Below are 17,490 nucleotides of genomic sequence, written 5' to 3'. Positions count from 1 at the left end.
GGAAGTAACACAAATAAAAACCATAATGAGCTGTGAATGCAAGCCCAAGAAAGATGAGTTAAGAGAGGAAACTTCAGTCCGAGAACACTTGGGTTCAAATTGTAGTGCTGTCACCTACCAGTTGTGACCAAGTAAGCATGAGCCTCTGCCCACACCCAAGACAGGGAAGCCTGGCTCAATGAGGAATGGGCTTTCTAGAACTACTGAAGAATGTGTATCTGCCCAAGACATGTTGAAGATGGCCAATGTTTTCAGCAGAAAGAAGGGAGAGGGGAGGTGAGACATGGAAGACAGAGAGGTGAGGGACAGCCAGGATAGAGGAGTCAGGGAAGCAGATGAGAGGGTAGACTGTCCATTAAGTCAGGAAGATAGAAAAGTCACAAGGGTGGTGGCCATGGCACTTGGACACCAGAGGTACAGCTCAGGCTCCAGGCACAAGAATAGTCTAACCCCAGAGACACTCCCACTCCCCAGCTTGCAATCTCGATGGGTGAGCCTCTTCAGGACCTCTCATGCATCCTTGGTTTCAAGTCTACCTGGTCCATCAGTGCTCTTGACAGTACTCTAATCAGGTGACCTCATGGAGTGGAAAGGTGATAATCATGCAGGGAATACATACTGCTAGGCTCAGAGTCCAGCCTAGGCTAGAACAATACACCCAATGACAGTAGTCTGTGGCCACTAACCACAGGCATGTACCATGTGGTGAGGGCAGTCCCACCTGTGCCTGCCTTCTTGGAGAGAATACACAGGTGTAACTGAGGAACAGGGTTGCGAGGACTATCTGAAGATATCTGATCAACTGAGGACCTGTTAATAGGAGGTAAACACTGCACAGCCAGGGGGCTGGAGTCAGGATTGTAAAGAGGATGAAAAAACACTAGGGGGTCAGGGAGGCACCAAGACCGGAGATGGCATGGACCAGACGCCAGGTGTGAGAATAGCCCACCTCGGGCAGTCACCAGGGCAGGTCTCCTCATCAATTCCATTGGGATAACCACAGGGAACGTAGAAACCACCAGAGCTATGGGAGCTGATGAGGTTTGTGAATATCCACCCCAAGAGGGCCAAACCACCCCTCAACAGACCATAACCCGTGAGGATCATCTGTATATGAACAATACTGAAAACCCACAAACTGAATGTTCAGGGAAGGTCTCCAAGGCCGAGCCCAGTGGCCCCACAATCACCACGTCAGTGCATGAAATGCTGGGCATCTTAGAGAAAGTGACTGAGCTGGACATGACCTGCTGCAAAGATTTAGACTTCTGACCCGATTTCAGCCACTCATGGCCCCTTGATAGAATGTGTGTGTGTGTGTGTGTGTGTGTGTGTGTGTGTGTGTGTGTGGCGGGGGGTTGTTCACAGCAGTCAGGGACAGAAGGAAACATAGCCTGGGGGCCGCAGCTACAGGACCACCACAAACTTGCAAGGCGAACACAGCAAGAGCAAAGAAAACAGAGTTCTAGGTGTGGGAGTAAGGAAGCCAGTGGCCCGACCCAGAGGTCACCAGTGCAAAGCTCTCAAGCATCACCCTGGGGTAGGTTGCTCTGGGACTCGTCTAAGCGTTCCATTCTTCCTAGGAGACTCGGCACCACATCCTCTAGGATGAGTGCATCTGAATCCGCTGCACGACATCCAGGAGCCGGGTCCTTCTCCTGCTGGCCTCGCATCTTGATGTGCCCAGGACCTTTCTCCCTGACATCCTCAACAACGCGCTCACCCTCCTCCACAAGGCCCCCTACCTGACTATGGCCTTACACGGGGCAGGCTACCAGCCTACTGTCCCCTGACCATGTTCCAGACCCATCCCCGGTACCCCAGACCTGAGTCCAGTGGCCCAGGCACCACCAGACTCAACACTTGTAAAGTCCAACTGCGGATCTTCTCCAACACTTCCTCCTCCTGCCAAGGCTCCCTGGCCGCTGGTCCGCAGCTCCTCACTGAACTCAGGCTGGAGAGGCTTTTCTGAGCTCCGTCTCCTGCTCCGTGAAGCAGACACCGCGTCCGGGGCGATGACTCCTGGGCGGCGGCGGGCACGGATGGGCTTTGATGGAGGTGAGACCCGAAGGTGATGCCTCTTTACCGCCAAAAACACTCGCCGAGCTTAAGCCGCGTACAGAGCGCGCAGCCTCCTCTCAGGCCCTCTATATTCCAGTTTCCACCGTTCTGAGGAGCCTCCCAGATTCCCGCCTCCGCGCAGTTACGCAGTCCGTCTGCCGGACGTGGTTCCGAAGGAGGGCGACGCCGGAAGTCCCACCTCCACGGAACGCGGAAAAGCTCCTCTCTGGGGCCGTCATTGGCTACGTCGGTACGAACGCACAGCAGCGCCCTCCCCTGTCGCCTTGGCAACGAGCAAGCGGCACCGCGAGGGGAGCTGGGAAATGAGGCCCTAAAGTGACGCTGGAGCTAAGTTAATGAAGGCGTCTGGAGGCGGCCGGACTTCCGGCGTTGCTCTAGCTGTGCTCTCCTTGCAGCTGTGGGTGGAGACCAGCACTTGGAGAGCCGCGTTGCCGAGAGGAGGGTCGGGGACCCTCGTGGCGCCTGCGCGCGCGCCGTGACCCTCGGAAATAACCCCATTTTTCTAAGACTCGGTGTCGCCCACTGCGGAACGGGTGCCGGAGGGTCAGGGCCTCCCGCGGGCGGTTCCCTGGTCTTTGAGCACATTTTACACGGAGGAGACCTAGCTTCGAAGGTTCCGCGGTCGGCCGGAGGTTCCTGCGCCCAAGGCGGGGTGGTAGGTACGGATTTGAGCTGAGTAGACCGGAATTCGGCGCCTATCGCAGCCAAGCTCCGTCCACAGCTTCCGATGGCCGAGGAGGCGCTGGTAAGTGGAAGGTGCCAGAGGCTCTGACAGCCCTGATCCCCACCCAGTGGGTCGGGTTCTGAATGAGCTCAGGAGAAGCGGGGAAGGCTGTGCAGGTGAAGGGGCAGCCTGGTCAAAGGCAGAGGTGGAAGAGGGGTCTTGGAGATCCATGTGTGGTCTGGTCGGCTGAGAGTTGCAGCGAGGGACAGGCCTGGGTAGGGAGGTCTTCAGTGCAGAGTGCGGAGGCGGGGATGCCCTTAACACTGAGCCATGGAGGAGTGGGGCTGGACTGAGTGAGGATGGTATTGTGGTTGCTCTCAGTGGTGTTACCGGAGACACTGTGTGCAGAATGGGCATGTAAGGGAAGTCCAGCGAGTTGCCAATGGGCTGAACGGGTGAGATTGTGTTGGGGTGTGGAGCTCTAACAAGTTGTGGTACAAAGAGTTCTGTGCATGTCAGACACCGGGGGCAAACTGAAGGGTCTGGGACCTAAGACAGAAGGGTGAGCCTAGGTTTGCTTGTCTCTGGGAGCCGATCTCTGAGACTTAGAGGGAATTGGCTAGCAGGAGATAGGGTGAGACCTGTGTGTCTGGCTGGGAACATAGATGGCATCTATCTGGTTACCAGCCTGTTGTTGCTGTGGGCAGGATGCAGAGTCCAATAGTAACATGAGGAGAGAGGCACCAATGGAATTGGGGGCCCTGGCAATCCTCTGAGGTAAAAGTCTTAGGAGGAGGGAGGTAGAGGGTATGTGTCGAGTGGGAGTAGGGGTTTGGGGCTCAAAGGGAAAGTTGATGTCAGTGAGAGATGAGGCAGGACCTTGGGACACTGATCAAGGGCCTAGATGTGTTCCTCTGTCTGTGTTTTGGTCGGTTTGTCTGCCCACTATTGATCCCTAAGGCTCAGTTCAGTCCATCATTACAGGGGCTGGTGACCTTTGAGGATGTGGCTGTGTATTTCTCCCGGGAGGAGTGGGGCCTCCTTAATCTGACTCAGAGGAGCCTTTACCGTGATGTGATGCTAGAGAACTTTGCACTTATTGGCTCGCTGGGTAAGTCTCTCACACTCTTTCCTAACAGACCGCCTCTGCCTTTTACCCATAGGAAGCTGTGTTCATCCTAAAACCCCACCACAGAGGCTGCTTCCTTCCCAGGTTCCCTGTGGTTGGTGCTGTGAGTACTGGCAATGGGCTGTGTGTTCCTCCCCTGCCTCTCTCTGAGCAGCCTTGTTAGCAGCCTCAATAGCTGTTGCCCCACTGCCGCCTGTAGTAGGGCTTGGGATTCAGAAGTTTACAGTTTGCCCAACAAATCCCACTCAGCCCTGACTGTCTCTGTGAGTCTGCTGAAGTCATGGCCTCTCTGTGCTCTGGGTTTTGCCTTCTTTCTTCAAAAGAAAATTTATAGGGTCCTCCCTGGTCCAAGCTTGAGCCATGAATTCGAATCAGTAGCTCAGTTAGGGGAGTATTGCCACTTAATATCTTTCAATTCAGAACATGAAACGTCTTTCCATTTATTTAGTCGTCTTTAACTTTTTTCAACAGTGTTTTGTAGTTTTCAGCATATAAGACTAAAGTTATTGCTAGGTATTTTATTCCTTCTGATGATATTTTAAGTGGAATTGTTTTCTTAACTTCATCTTAGATTGTTCAGTGCTAGTGTATAGAAATATGGATTTTTGTATAGTGATTTTGTGTCTTGTGGCCTTACTAAACCCATTTATTAGTTCTAATTTTTTTTTTTTTTTTTTTTTTTTTTTTTTAGTGAACTCCTTGATATTTTCCATATATGTGGTGTGATGTCATCTGCAAATAGAGATATCTTTACTTCTTCCTTTGCTTAACTGACCTGGCTAGAACCTCAAGTACTTTATTGAATAGAATTAGTGAGAGTAGATATCCTTGTCTCACTCTCAATTTTATGGGAAAAGCATTTAGTCTTTCACTAATAATCACTGTGGGTTTTTTGCAGCTCACCTTTTCAGGTGAGGAATTTCCCTTCTTTTCTCAATTTGTCGAGTGCATTTATCATGAAAGGTCATTAGATTTTGTCTAGTACTTTCCCATGTGTATGGAAATGATCATGTGCAGGGGCCTGGGAGGCTCAGTCGGTTAAGTGTCGGAGTCTTGGTTTTGGTTCAGGTCAAGGTCTCACAGTTCATGAGGTCAAGACCCGAGTTGGGCTCTGTGCTGTGTGTGGAGCCTGCTTGGGATTCTCTGTCTCCCTCTCTCTTTCTGTCTGTCTGTCTGTCTGTCTGTCTCTCTGTCTGTCTCTGCCCCTCCCCTGCTTGCATGTGTTTTTTTTTTCTCTCTCTCAAAATAAAAAAGTAAATAAACATTAAAAAGAGATGATTGTGTGATTTTTATTGTCTATTCTGTTAACACAGAGTATTGCAGTAATTGATTTTCATAGTTCAACCTTGTGTTACTAGGACTTTTTTCACTGTCGTAGTTTATAATCCTTTTATGTATTTCTGGATTGGCTTTGCTAGTATTTTGTTGAAGAGTTTTGCATCTGTATTTGTAAGAGTTACCAGTGTGTAGTTTTCTCATAATGTCTTTTTTTTTTTTTATTTTAATTGAGTATGAGGGTAATTTTGGCCTCAATGGATGAGTTGGGAAATGTTCCCTTTTCTACTGTTTTCTGGAAGAGTGTGTCAAGTATTGGTGGAAATTTTTATTTCAGTGTTAATATTCATCAGTGAAGCCCTCTGGGCTGACTTTTTTTCTTACCCCCATGGGGGAAGTTTTGTTGTTGTTTAAATATAATCAGACTTTCTGTTTCTTCTTGAGTCGGTTTTGGTAGTTTGTGTCTTTTTTAGGAATTTGTCTGTTTTATCTAAGTTATCTAATTTGTGGGCATACAGTACAGTTGTTCATAGTATTTCCTTAAAACCCTTTCTAGGGGTGGGGCACCTGGGTGGCTCAGTTGGTTAAGTGTCTGACTTTGGCTCAGGTCATGATCTCACGGTTTGTGGTTTTGAGCCCCGCGTGGGGCTCTGTGCTGACAGCTCGGAGCTTGAAGCCTGCTTCGGATTCTGTGTCTCCTTCTCTCTCTGCTCCTCCCCCACTTGTACTCCGTCTCTATCAAAAATAAATAAATGTAAAAAAAAAAAAAAAAAAAACCTTTCTAGGGATGCCTGGGTGGCTCAGTCAGTTAAGTGTCTAACTTCGGCTCAGGTCATGATCTCATGGTTCGTGAATTCGAGTCCCATGTCTGGCTCTATGCTGAGAGCTCAGAGCCTGGAACCTGCTTCAGGTTCTGTGTCTCCTCTCTCTGCCCTTCCCCATTCACACTCTGTCTCTCTTTCAAAAATAAGTAAATGTTAAAAAAAATTTTTTTTTAACTTTCTATTTTGTAATTTTGTTAGTGATGTCCCCCTTTTCATTTTTCTTTTTAATAATTTGATTCTTTTATTTTTTTCTTGTCAGTCTAGGTAGCAGTTTTTCAATTTTGCTAATCTTTTCAAAGATCCTAATTTTGGTTTCACTGATTCTCTCTTTCTAATCTCTATTTCATTTATCTCTGTTCTTTACCATTTCCTTTCTTATGCTAGCTTTGAGTTTAGTTGCTTTTCTTTTTCCTGTTCCTTGAGGACTAAAATTAGGCTATTGGTTTGAGATCTTTTAATTTTTTTTAATTATTTTAAAAATGTTTATTTAGGGGCGCCTGGGTGGCTCAGTCGGTTACGTGTCCGACTTCGGATCTCGCGGTCCGTGAGTTCGAGCCCCGCATCGGGCTCCGTGCTGACTGCTCAGAGCCTGGAGCCTGTTTCGGATTCTGTGTCTCCCTCTCTCTCTGACCCTCCCCCATTCGTGCTGTGTCTCTCTCTGTCTCAAAAAATAAATAAATAAACGTTAAAAAAATTTTTTTAAAAATGTTTATTTATTTCTTTTTGAGAGAGAGAGGCAGAGGGAGAGAGGGAGACAGAGAATCCCAAGCAGGCTCCACACTGTGAGCCAGGATCCCGACAAGGGGTTAGACTCATGAACCATGACATCATGACTTGAGCTGAAATTGAGAGTCATATGCTTAACTGACTGAGCCACCCAGGTGCCCCTGAGCTCTTTTTAAATATGGGTGCTATGACATAAAAAGAAATTTATATTTTGTCTTTGTTCCCACTTCCTAGCACTGCTCCTAAAACTGTTGGAATCTCTGAAATGATGAGTATCTTTTGTGTGCTAATGGGATAGCTGGTGGCTGGGAGCCCCTAGATAGCTTCAGGATAGGGGGTGGCCACCAGAAAGACTAGGGCACGATTGGAAGGTTAAAACTTGAGCTGCCCCCACCCCCTATCCTCCCAGTCCCCGAACCCTACCCTCCAGGGAGATTAGAGGGGCTGGAGACTGAACCAATCACCAGTGGCCCATGCTTTAATTAATTATACATCATAATGAAATTTCCACAGAAACTCCTAAACAGTAGGCTTCAGAGAGCTTCTAGGTTATTGGGAAAAGTGGCACCACCAGAGGGCGTGAATGCCTCTAACCCTCTACTTCGTCAACCCCCACCCCCATCTCTACCCTGGCATACTTTGCCCTTTGCATCTCATCCATTGGGCTGTTTCTGAGTTGTATATTTTATAATAAACTGGTATAGTAAGTAAACTCTTTTCCTGAGTTCTGTGAGCCATTATAGCAAACTATTGAACCTGAGAAGGGATCAATAATTGTGGGAATCCCTGATTTATAGCCACTTGGTAAGAAGTGTGGGAGGTCTGGGACTTTCAACTGATGTCTGAAGTAGCAGCAGTCCTGTGGGACTGAGCCCTTAATCTGTGGGATCTGACGCTGACTCTGGGTAGTTAATATGAGAATTGAATGGAATCCTTGGACACCAGCTTGATGTCTGAGATTTGGAGAAGTGGTGTGGAACACCTGCCCTGTACCTACCCACTTTTGGTGTCAGATTGTTAGGAGTGAAAGAGCACAGAGGTGTTTATAGCTCTAATTTCCTATTTTCTAAGCACTGCTATGTCCCATTACTTTGGGCATGTTGTATTCTCATTTTCATTCATTTCAGAGTGCTCTGTAGTTGTCTTTTGGTCATTTAGGGGTGTTGTATTTAAATTCCATAAATTTGTGAGTTTCCCAAATTTCTTTCTGTTGATTTCTATTTTAATTCCTTCGTGGTCAGAGATCATACTTTGTGTGATTTCAGTCCTCGAAAGTCTATTTCCCATCAAGTGGTCTGTTCTGGAGAATGTTCCATGTGCGTGTGAGCATGTGAGAATATGCATTCTGCTGCTGTGTTGTGGCATGCTCTATAGATGTCTGTTAGGTCTAGTTGATTTTTAGTGTTGTTCAAGTGCTGTATACTTATTTGTTTTCTTCCTAGTGATTCTGTCCATTATTGAAAGTTCTCCAACTATTATCGTTTGTCTATTTTTTACTTAAGTTATGTCAGTTTTACTTCATGGGAGGCTCTATTCAAAGATTATGGTAAAACACAACATGGGGTGTACCTGCTTAACACATGTTTAATTGTGCAGAAGATGTTTTTTTTTTCTTTTCTTTTTTTTAAAAATGTTTTTGATGCTTATTTATTTTTGAGAGAGGGAGAGAGAGACAGAGCATGAGAAGGGAAGGGGCAGAGAGAGAGGGAGACACAGAATCCAAAGCAGGCTCCAGGCTCTGAACTGTCAGCACAGAGCCTGACCTGGGGCTAGAACTCAGGAACCGTGAGATCATGACCTGAGCTGAAGTCAGACGCTTAACCAACTGAGCCACCCAGGTGCCCCGAGGATGTTGTTTTTCTAATACTCTGTTTCCTTCGTGGTTGCCATGGTGACATGAGCTTCCTTTGGTGGGGGATGGAGTGGGTAAGCCTTGGCTTGGGTTGGCCTCTTACTGCCGTTCTCCCTCCCAGGATTTGCATCTTCAAGGTGCCGTGTGGTTGCCCAGCTGGAGAGTGAAGAAGAGTTCTGGGTTCCCAGCATGGTGGACCTGACTCTGGTCAGCAGAGTTGAGGCCAGGAGGGGTCCTGGTCTTGGTGAGTAGGGCTGGGACATGTCTTGGTTTCAGTGATGGGCTCACAGCATGCTGCTCATCTGTGTGCTTTGGCTTTTTGGTACTGAGGCCAGGGACCACACACTACTCCCACCTTTCCTCTCCCTTGTGGACACAGTACGTGATTCCTGTCCCTGCCATGACTCTCAGGACCTAGATGACCCCCCTCCCTGTTCTCCACGCCAGTGTAGAGCTGCTAGTGACTCGAGATGTGCACACATCCTTAAATAACACTTCAAGACCAGCTACTCTGTTACAGCTGCCTTTTCATCTGTGCAGACACATCCTCTTCACAGTGCCCACTGTCACCAGCAGTGGAGGCCCCACTTGAAACACATTGCAAGGAGTGACCGGGTGGCCTCACCTCTTCTCCTGGCGCTGCTCCCATCTTTGTGTTCTCATCCCTGCTGAGGTCTTTCCTACTCTGTGATCTGGCAGAGCCCTGTTCTGCTGGGCCAGCCGTTTCTCACCCGGACTTCTAGCAGCCTCCTGGCAATTCTGCGGGCTGCTTTCTGGTATGTCTGATGTGTGTTTGTGATGTAGGTACCTCCTCTCTCTAATCCAGCTCTCGGTAACTGGCTTTTGTGTTTCAGGTTGTCCGTGTAGCCTGAAGGATGGGGAAACCCCTACAGAGCAGATGAAGAGTTACAGAGTCTACCTGTCAGAGAAGCCCTCTCTGCTTGGGGAGTCTGGGAAGGACGTGCCTACCACCTTAGGTCTTCTCCGGCCCCAGGCCACCCACAGCAAGGGGAAGCCACCCAGGAGCACCGAGCGTGGAGAAGCCTTCCAACCCAGCTCCAGTAGCCAACAGCAGCAGGCAGTCCACGCCACACAGAAGGCCTTCAAGTGCAGTGACTGCGGGAAAGCCTTCCCAAAGGCCTTTGCGCTCCTTGACCACCTGGTAACCCACCCCAAAGAGAGACCCTTTAGATGTCCAAAAGGTGGAAATGCCCCCAAGGGGAAATCCCCCCATGTTAATTACCAAAAAATTCACACTGGAGAAACATCCCATGTGTGTACTGAGTGCGGAAAGGCCTTTAGTTATCCCTCTAAACTGAGGAAGCACCAGAAGGTTCACACGGGCATAAAACCTTTCAAGTGTGATGAATGTGGCAAAACCTTCAACCGCAAAGATGCACTCGTTCTGCACCAGAGAATTCACACTGGAGAAAGGCCTTATGAGTGCAGCGAATGTGGGAAAGCCTTCAGCGTTCTGTCTACTCTCATTCGGCACCGGAAAGTTCACATTGGAGAAAGGCCCTATGAGTGCAGGGAATGTGGGAAGTTCTTTAAATACAACCATAGCTTCATTCTTCATCAGAGAGTTCACACTGGAGAAAGGCCTTATGAGTGCAAGCAATGTGGGAAAACTTATGTGACCCGCTCTGGCCTGTATCAGCACTGGAAAGTTCACACTGGAGAACGGCCCTATGAGTGCAGCCTGTGTGGGAAGACCTTCACCACCAGGTCCTACCGCAATCGGCACCAGCAGTTCCACACCGAAGAGAGGTCCTACGAGTGTACAGAATGTGGGAAAGCCTTCAAACATAGTTCTACCCTTCTTCAGCACAAGAAAGTCCACACTGGAGAAAGGCCATGAGAAGACAGGGGATGTTGGAAAGCCTGTAGCTAGGGCTGGCGCCTTGTTCAACGTGAAAAACCTCACTCCAGAAAGGAGAGGAGAGTAGCCATTTGAAAGCTGAACCCGGCACACCCCAACACACGCGCTGGGGTGGCAGGTGTGCGGGAAGTTTTCGGGAGCTGGGTCGCACTTGGACCCGCCTAGGCTGTTGGCAGTGTTAAGTTGCTGCCAGTTTCCATGCTACAAACCATCGCAGCTCCACCACCTGGCAGGTGCCCAAGGTGTGCCTCAGGCACCGCAACGTGCTCTGGAACAGCAAGACCTCCATGGTCGCCACTCTTTAAAGGAGAGAATCATGAGTGGTGGAGTCCGTGATGGGCCTCCTTTGCTCCCTCCAGCTGGTTCAGGTGTGCCTGTGACCAAGCTCTGGTCAAGAGTAGCTGAGCTGTGTCTACTGGGGGCTTCCAGAGAAGGTTAATCCTTTCCGTGGACATCGTTTACACTACGCATGGTACCTGTCACGGATTTATCCAACCCTGGAACTGACTGTCTCACACTTCCCTGGAATGTATGGTAATAAAAGCTTTATTGTTTAAGCCATCTTTAATATTGGGGGTTCTGATCACTGTGTGTGAAGAGATTGAGAACAAAACTGGGCTCATGAATAGAAGGACTGGCGTCTGTGGTAAGGGGTCCTTGACTTTTGTTGCCTTACTGGGGATAGCAGGATGTTCACCTCATGGCCATCACCCTGGTCCTGAGAGAAGGAAGATCCTGTTGTCCTGGGATGTGGCCAGTGTTCCTAGTGTCTCTGCATACTGTGGCCTTCATTGTCTTTGCTGCCAGTGTGCCAGGGCACAGAGGAAAGAAGTGGTCGAACCAACATATGGACCCGTATCCTCTGGTTTGTGGGGTCTTTTGATTGAAAAAATTTTGGAAACTAATTTCCCAAAGGTCAATAAAATGTCAGTTCAGCAAAACTTGTATGTTGGTTGTAGCTGTGTCCCTGTTCCAAAAGTTATGCTTCCTGTCAAGAAGAGAATGTTAGTTTGAAGCACGTTGGAGAGAGAATGGTGACCCTAGGCTTAAGGGGCTTTGAGCCACAGTGCTCAGCCATTACCATGTGTTGGGGTTGGAAATGACTGCTGCCTCCTATAACTGGAGTGATGCTTCTCCCCCACCCCTGATGGCAGGAGGACTGGGGGTAGAAACAGGGTAGAAGCCCAGGCAGGCTTATAGTCAGGGGACTTTTTGGCCAGTCTGCTCAGTTTCTTCCCAACACTGTGAAGTATATGCCCACCTCCAGGCCTACTCAGGCCCTACTCCCTGCGTATAGTAATTGTTTGCCTGCAGCATGGTGGGGGTGGGGGTGGGGGTTGGTCTGTGTTGTAGCAGAGTTAAAGTCCAGCTGAGCCAAGTAGGGCTCAGTTCTTGGGGTAGGGTAGACATCAGTCATTAGAGTTCAATCCTTTGTACCTTGTATGGGTGGCCTTGGTTAGATCAGATGGCCCTGAGCACATGGGTGAAGCGTCCTCTGAACCAGCTTTCTGGTCTCCCATTGGGGTTGCTTGTATAGCAGCCAACCTGCTGGGGAGGGGGTGAAGGGTAATGTTTTCCAGGTGATGCTGGAACATCTGAGACAAATGGTTCCTGGTGGCTCTGACCCTTTGACTTGCCCAGGGTATCAGTTTGGGTATCAGTCAGCTCAAATCTCACCTGGAAAGCCAGTGCCAGCAGCCCATCCTTGCAGCTTCTGTCTTGGCTGCCCTGAGACTGCCCTCTCCCGCAGCCAGGGGTAGCTCTCCTCTGGAGTCCACCCAGCAGTTCTGTGCCCCTGGGCATTTTTATATGTGCCCTCAGCCTATCAGGAATGCCTCCCCAGCCTCTCTACCTCTTTCAAGAATACCCCTTCCACAGTTAAACCGAGATGGTATTTCTTCATGAGACCCCTCACTTCCTCATTTGGAGTGACCTTCTTCCTCTTTCTCTGCCCTCTCTGTGCTTTGATGTCTGGCCGGACACAAACCCAGTGCTACCCCTAAGTTTGTCCTCATGATTACATCTGCTGCACGTTTGAAATTGAGGGATGCATTTGGGTTTGTTAAAGACTTAGCAACATAGAAGTCTTCACTGAGATTGGGACTAGTGTGTTTCTTGATTTTTAAGTTCATCTACAGAGGCATAGTACTTCTTTTCTCACTGTGCTATGTGACGTGTTTGGTCCCCGGTCAGCAGGGCAGGTGTCTGTTTATTTTCTCACAGTCAACAAGACAGTTTGGTGATAGGAGTAAATGTGTGTGTCTCCATAGTAATTAAGCAGGAGAGCAAGGTTGAAATTCTGAATATTCTCAGTTTGATACCTTGTCTTTTTTTTTTTTTTTTTTTTTTTTTTAAAGAAGTGAAAGGCCACTGTTTTTTTCAACGTTTATTTATTTTGGGGACAGAGAGAGACAGAGCATGAACGGGGGAGGGGCAGAGAGAGAGGGAGACACAGAATCGGAAACAGGCTCCAGGCTCTGAGCCATCAGCCCAGAGCCCGACGCGGGGCTCGAACTCACGGACCGCGAGATCGTGACCTGGCTGAAGTCGGACGCTTAACCGACTGCGCCACCCAGGCACCCCGGTACCTTGTCTTAAAAGACTCTGTGAACTGGTTCATGAGAACAGACGCCATGTTGCTCTGCAGATGCCCATAAGGGGAACCTCCTTCATCTCCTGGTGAGTGTCTCAGTCTGTTCAGTTGCTATAAGAAAATACCAGAGACTGGGCGGCTTAAGCAAGAGAACTTTATTTCTCCCAGTGCTAGGGACTGGGAAGTCCCGGACCCAGGTGTGGGCCAATTTGGTTCTTTGATGAGAGCTCTTCTGGCTTGTAGATGGCCATCTTTTTGCTGTGTCCTTACATAGTAGAGAAAAAGAAAGTTCTGGTGTCTCTATGCTTCTTATAAGGATGCTGATTCTGTAACGGAGGACCCACCCTCATCTAAATCTAACTACCTCCCAAAGGCCCTATCTCCGCACCATCAGATAGTAGTTTAGGACTTCAACACATAATTTTGGGAGACACATTCAGTTCATAACAAGTCTCCTTAATATTGGTGATTTTCATTTTTTAAGCCAAGCTCTGGAACTTAATCATTTAGCACCTCAAGCCCTAAGCAGACCAATATAGCTAACTTACTGGGAGAAATGGAGAAGAGCCTAAAGAAAAGTTGACTTTTAACAGTGAACAAGTAAGTATGTCCAGTAATTACTTGTGCGTTCACTCATTCAAGTTTTTACTGAGTATATGCATCAGGCCTGGTCATCAGAGCATATTCAACCCAAAGCTATAATGATGGGGGTCGAGGGTGGTCATGTGACCTGAGGTGCATTAATGAGAGGCATTCAAAGGACTTGCAAGGAACTGTGAGGAAAGGGGAACCCTCTTGTGGACCGTGGAGTTCATGCACCAGGATTTGGGAGTTGGGGCTGCCAGCAGCAACTTTTCCTCTTTAAAGAGATGCATGCCTGAAAACTGAGCCAAAAGAGGCAGCTGAGTGGAGATCAGAGACAAGCCCTTTTGATCTCACTGAGCCCTGCATCCAGTTGTGCCTAAAGCTGTCCTGTGAGCTTGATGAATGAATCAATAATTTTATTTTGGCAAAACCACTTATATTTGGGTTTAAGTGACCTGGATGGAAAAGAGTTCTGCCTAACATGTAGTCCTTCCCTGCAGTGGTTCCCCCCACTACTCCCGCCAAGGACATCACAGGGCAGGGCCTCCTGGTGTACAGTACCCATGGACAGATCACAGCCATGTCAGACATGAGGCTCAGATTCCACCAACCTAAAGGTCTATCAAGTGTTCACTTGCCTTCTCTGAGTTGCCCTTCCCCGCTCCAGAAGCTCCCAGCAGCATGGCACCTGCGCAAAGAAACTGGCCCCCTCCACCAGTATCACCACACGCAGCCCAGGCCTCCCTCCGAGCAGCATGTCCATCTGTGGCTCCCATTTGGTTTAGAACAAACCAAACTCCTCATCCCAGCTTACAGGGCCTGCATGACCTGGTTTCCATGCCCTCCTCCTCCAGCATGGGTTAGAGTCTTCTCCTCGCTCTCAAATGCACCATCTCAGTCCTGCCTGAGGCCTCTGCCCTGAAGTTGCCTCTGTCCAGAATCCTCTTCCCCTGGAGTCACCTCCTCAGAAGTAGTGGTTGTAGCTTTCTGTCACCTCCCTATTTCATTTCCTTCGAACTCCAACCGTTCTCTGCTGTGGCCCCGTTCTCTGATCTGTTTGCACATTAAATCTCTGTATTGCACATCATATTGAGATAAAATGTGTGTGCCACAGGGCCTGACACACAGTAGGACCCCAGGAAATGGAATTTTTGTTGAGCTAGTATTTGGCTGCCCTGCAGGACTGTGCTGGGTTCAGACCACAGCCCCATCATCACAGCTGACTCTGGGGAGGGAGAGAGAAAGACACCATAGAAAAAGGTAGTAAATCCTTCTTTCTGCACTCAAGTAAGTTACCTGAGTCTGCTTACATATTTATCTCATGCTATGTGAATTGCTACTGAATGCTGAGACTGAACTTGCCCATCAGGGAAGAAACACATAAGGGCATGGAGCCGACATTTTAGTAGGGGGATATAGACTGAAGTCCCCCACCCCAAATTCATGGATTAAAAACTAATGCCCAGTGTGGTATATTTGGAGGCGGGGCCTTTGGGAGGTGCTTAGGTCCTGAGAGTGGAGCCCTCATGAATTATATTAGTGCCCTCAGAAAAGAGATCCCCTGAGAACACCTTCCTTCCTTCCTGGAGTCTCATCAGACACCGAATCTCCCGCCACCCTGATCTTGGACTTCCCAGCCCCTAGTAATGCAAGAAATAAGTTTCTGTTGTTTGTAAGCTACCTGGTCTATGGTGGACTGAGACATGGGGAGACAGATATCCCTCGAGAAACCATACAACTGGCAACTATGACAGGGGCTATGAAAGGACATCCTTTAGGGTATCAACTGAGCCCCCTCTTGGTTCTCTGCATTTCAGGACCTCTGGGTTTGTCGTCCTGTCTGTCTACTGGGAACTCAAGTGACTCTGCAATTGGCCTTTACCTTCTAGTGAAAGGAAGTTGTCATGGCTTTTAGTCATCATGGCAGCTTCTTTTGTGTGGCTGTGATTTTGTTTTTATTTATTTATTTGTTTATTTTATTTTTTTAATGTTTATTTGTTTTTGAGAGACAAAGAGAGAGAGACAGAGTGCGAGTGGGGGAGGGGAAGAAAGAGAGGGAGACACAGAATCTGAAGCAGGCTCCAGGCTCTGAGCTGTCAGCACAGAGTCCAACGCGAGGCTTGAACCCACGAACTGTGAGATCATGACCTGAGCCAAAGTCCAGTGCTTAACCGTCTGAGCCACCCAGGCTCCCCTGTGACTTTGTTTTTAATCTAATATTTAATGATTCTACTTTTTTGCAATCCACAGAGCTTATTCAAATTCCACCAGTTTATATATGCACACAGATACGTGTGTGTGGTTCTATACAATTCTATCACGTGTAACTTCATGTAACATCACCTCAATCAAGATATGGAACTGCTGAAATACCACGACAACTTCCCTCATTCTACTCCTTTATAACAACCCCCTCATGTTTAACCCCCAGCAGCCACTAATCTGCTCACCTCTGTAGCTTTCTCATTTTTAAAAAATGTTTATTTATTTATTTGGGGGTGGGGGAGGGACAAAGAGGGGGGAAAGCAAGAATCCTGAGCGGGCTTCACGCTGCCAGTGCAGCCCGATGCAAGACTCGAACCCACGAACCGTGAGATCATGACCTAAGCTGAAATCAAGAGTCAGATGCTTAACTGACTGAGCCACCCAGGCACCCCTGGAATTTTCTCATTTTAAGAAAAATGACTTAGATGAGGTCCAATTTGTCATTTTTTCCTTTTATGAATTGTGCTTTTAAGGTCAAGTCTAAGAACGTTTCACTTGATCCTAAGTCCCCCCAATTTTCTCCTTAAAATGTTATAGTTTTGTTTTATATTTAAATCTATGATTCCTTTTGAGTGAGTTTTCTTACAAGGTGTGAAATTTAGGTAAGGTTTAATTTTTGTATATTTACTTATATTTCACCTGTGGGCGTCCATTTGCTCCATTACCATTTATTTGTTAAAAGGCATATTCTTCCTCCATTTAAGTTCTTTTGCATCTTTGTCAAAAATCACTTGGGCCTTTATGTGTGGGTTCACTTGGTTCTTTGTTTTGTTCCGCTGATCTCTGTATCTGTCACTCTGTCAGTACTGATGATTAATTTTCATATTTCCATTTCCCCATAGTTTGCACTGGCGGCCCTGGAGTCTGAGACCTAGAAGGGAACTGGATCTGCTGTATGTAATGTCAGCCTTCATGGACGCCACCACATTCGGAGGTTCGTCCCCGTCTCGTCTCCATGCAGCAAAGTAACATTCCCAAAGGTAACGGCAGATCCAGCCCCCTGGTTGCCCATGTCCCACAGGACCTGACCCTTCCTGTCCGGGCGCCCATCTCCGACGAGGGATGGCCTGAGGACTTCCATCAGAGAGTTATCTTTTTTATGGACATTGTTGACTCTACCTAGGACATTTGTCATGGATTTGTCCAGCCTTCAACTTACTCATCCCTGGCACATGTCACCTTATACTGCTCTAGATTATATGATAACTTAGGTCTTTTTTTTTAAATATAATTTTTTGTCAAGTTGGCAAACATACAGTGTACACAGTGTGCTCTTAGTTTTGGGGGTAGATTCCATGATTCATTGCTTACAACACTCAGCGCTCATCCCAACAAGTGCTCTCCTCAATGCCCATCACCCATTTTCCCTTCCCCCCGCCTTCCCCATCAACCCTCAGTTTGTTCTCTGTATTTAAAAGTCTCTTATGGTTTGCCTCCTTCTCTGTTTGAAACTATTTTTTCCCCTTCCCTTTCCCTATGGTCTTCTGTTAAGTTTCTCAAGTTCCACATATGAGTGGAAACATATGATATCTATCTTTCTCTGAGTGACATTTCACTTAGCATAATACACTCCAGTTCCATCCACGTTGTTGCAAATGGCAGGATTTCATTCT

The 17,490-nt window shown here is 47.9% G+C and overlaps 1 protein-coding gene across 6 annotated transcripts in view; it reads left to right on the top strand.

Moving 5' to 3' along the window:
• Window positions 1-17,490, top strand: part of ZNF584 (zinc finger protein 584) — a 36,269-nt gene that overhangs the window by 8,616 nt on the left and 10,163 nt on the right. For 3 of the 6 annotated variants that reach the window (XR_006702118.1, XR_006702120.1, XR_006702119.1), the window contains 5 exons: window positions 1,587-2,827; window positions 3,731-3,857; window positions 8,674-8,796; window positions 9,407-10,968; window positions 16,720-16,857. Coding sequence is in view for 1 of the 6 variants with exons in the window: in XM_045440358.1 (XP_045296314.1) it covers window positions 2,810-2,827; window positions 3,731-3,857; window positions 8,674-8,796; window positions 9,407-10,413 (1,275 nt within the window). In the remaining 5 variants the exon portion in view is untranslated. Of the gene's footprint in view, window positions 1-1,586; window positions 2,828-3,730; window positions 3,858-3,909; window positions 3,979-8,673; window positions 8,797-9,406; window positions 11,376-16,719; window positions 16,858-17,490 lie in introns of those variants that run through there. The other 3 variants (XR_006702122.1, XR_006702121.1, XM_045440358.1) reach the window with 3 other exon arrangements.

The sequence above is a fragment of the Leopardus geoffroyi genome, chromosome E2 (genome assembly GCF_018350155.1).
Source record: "Leopardus geoffroyi isolate Oge1 chromosome E2, O.geoffroyi_Oge1_pat1.0, whole genome shotgun sequence".
NCBI lineage: Eukaryota > Metazoa > Chordata > Mammalia > Carnivora > Felidae > Leopardus > Leopardus geoffroyi.
The sequence above is the reverse complement of the archived record's forward strand: the minus strand, read 5'-3'. Positions and strand labels throughout refer to the sequence as shown.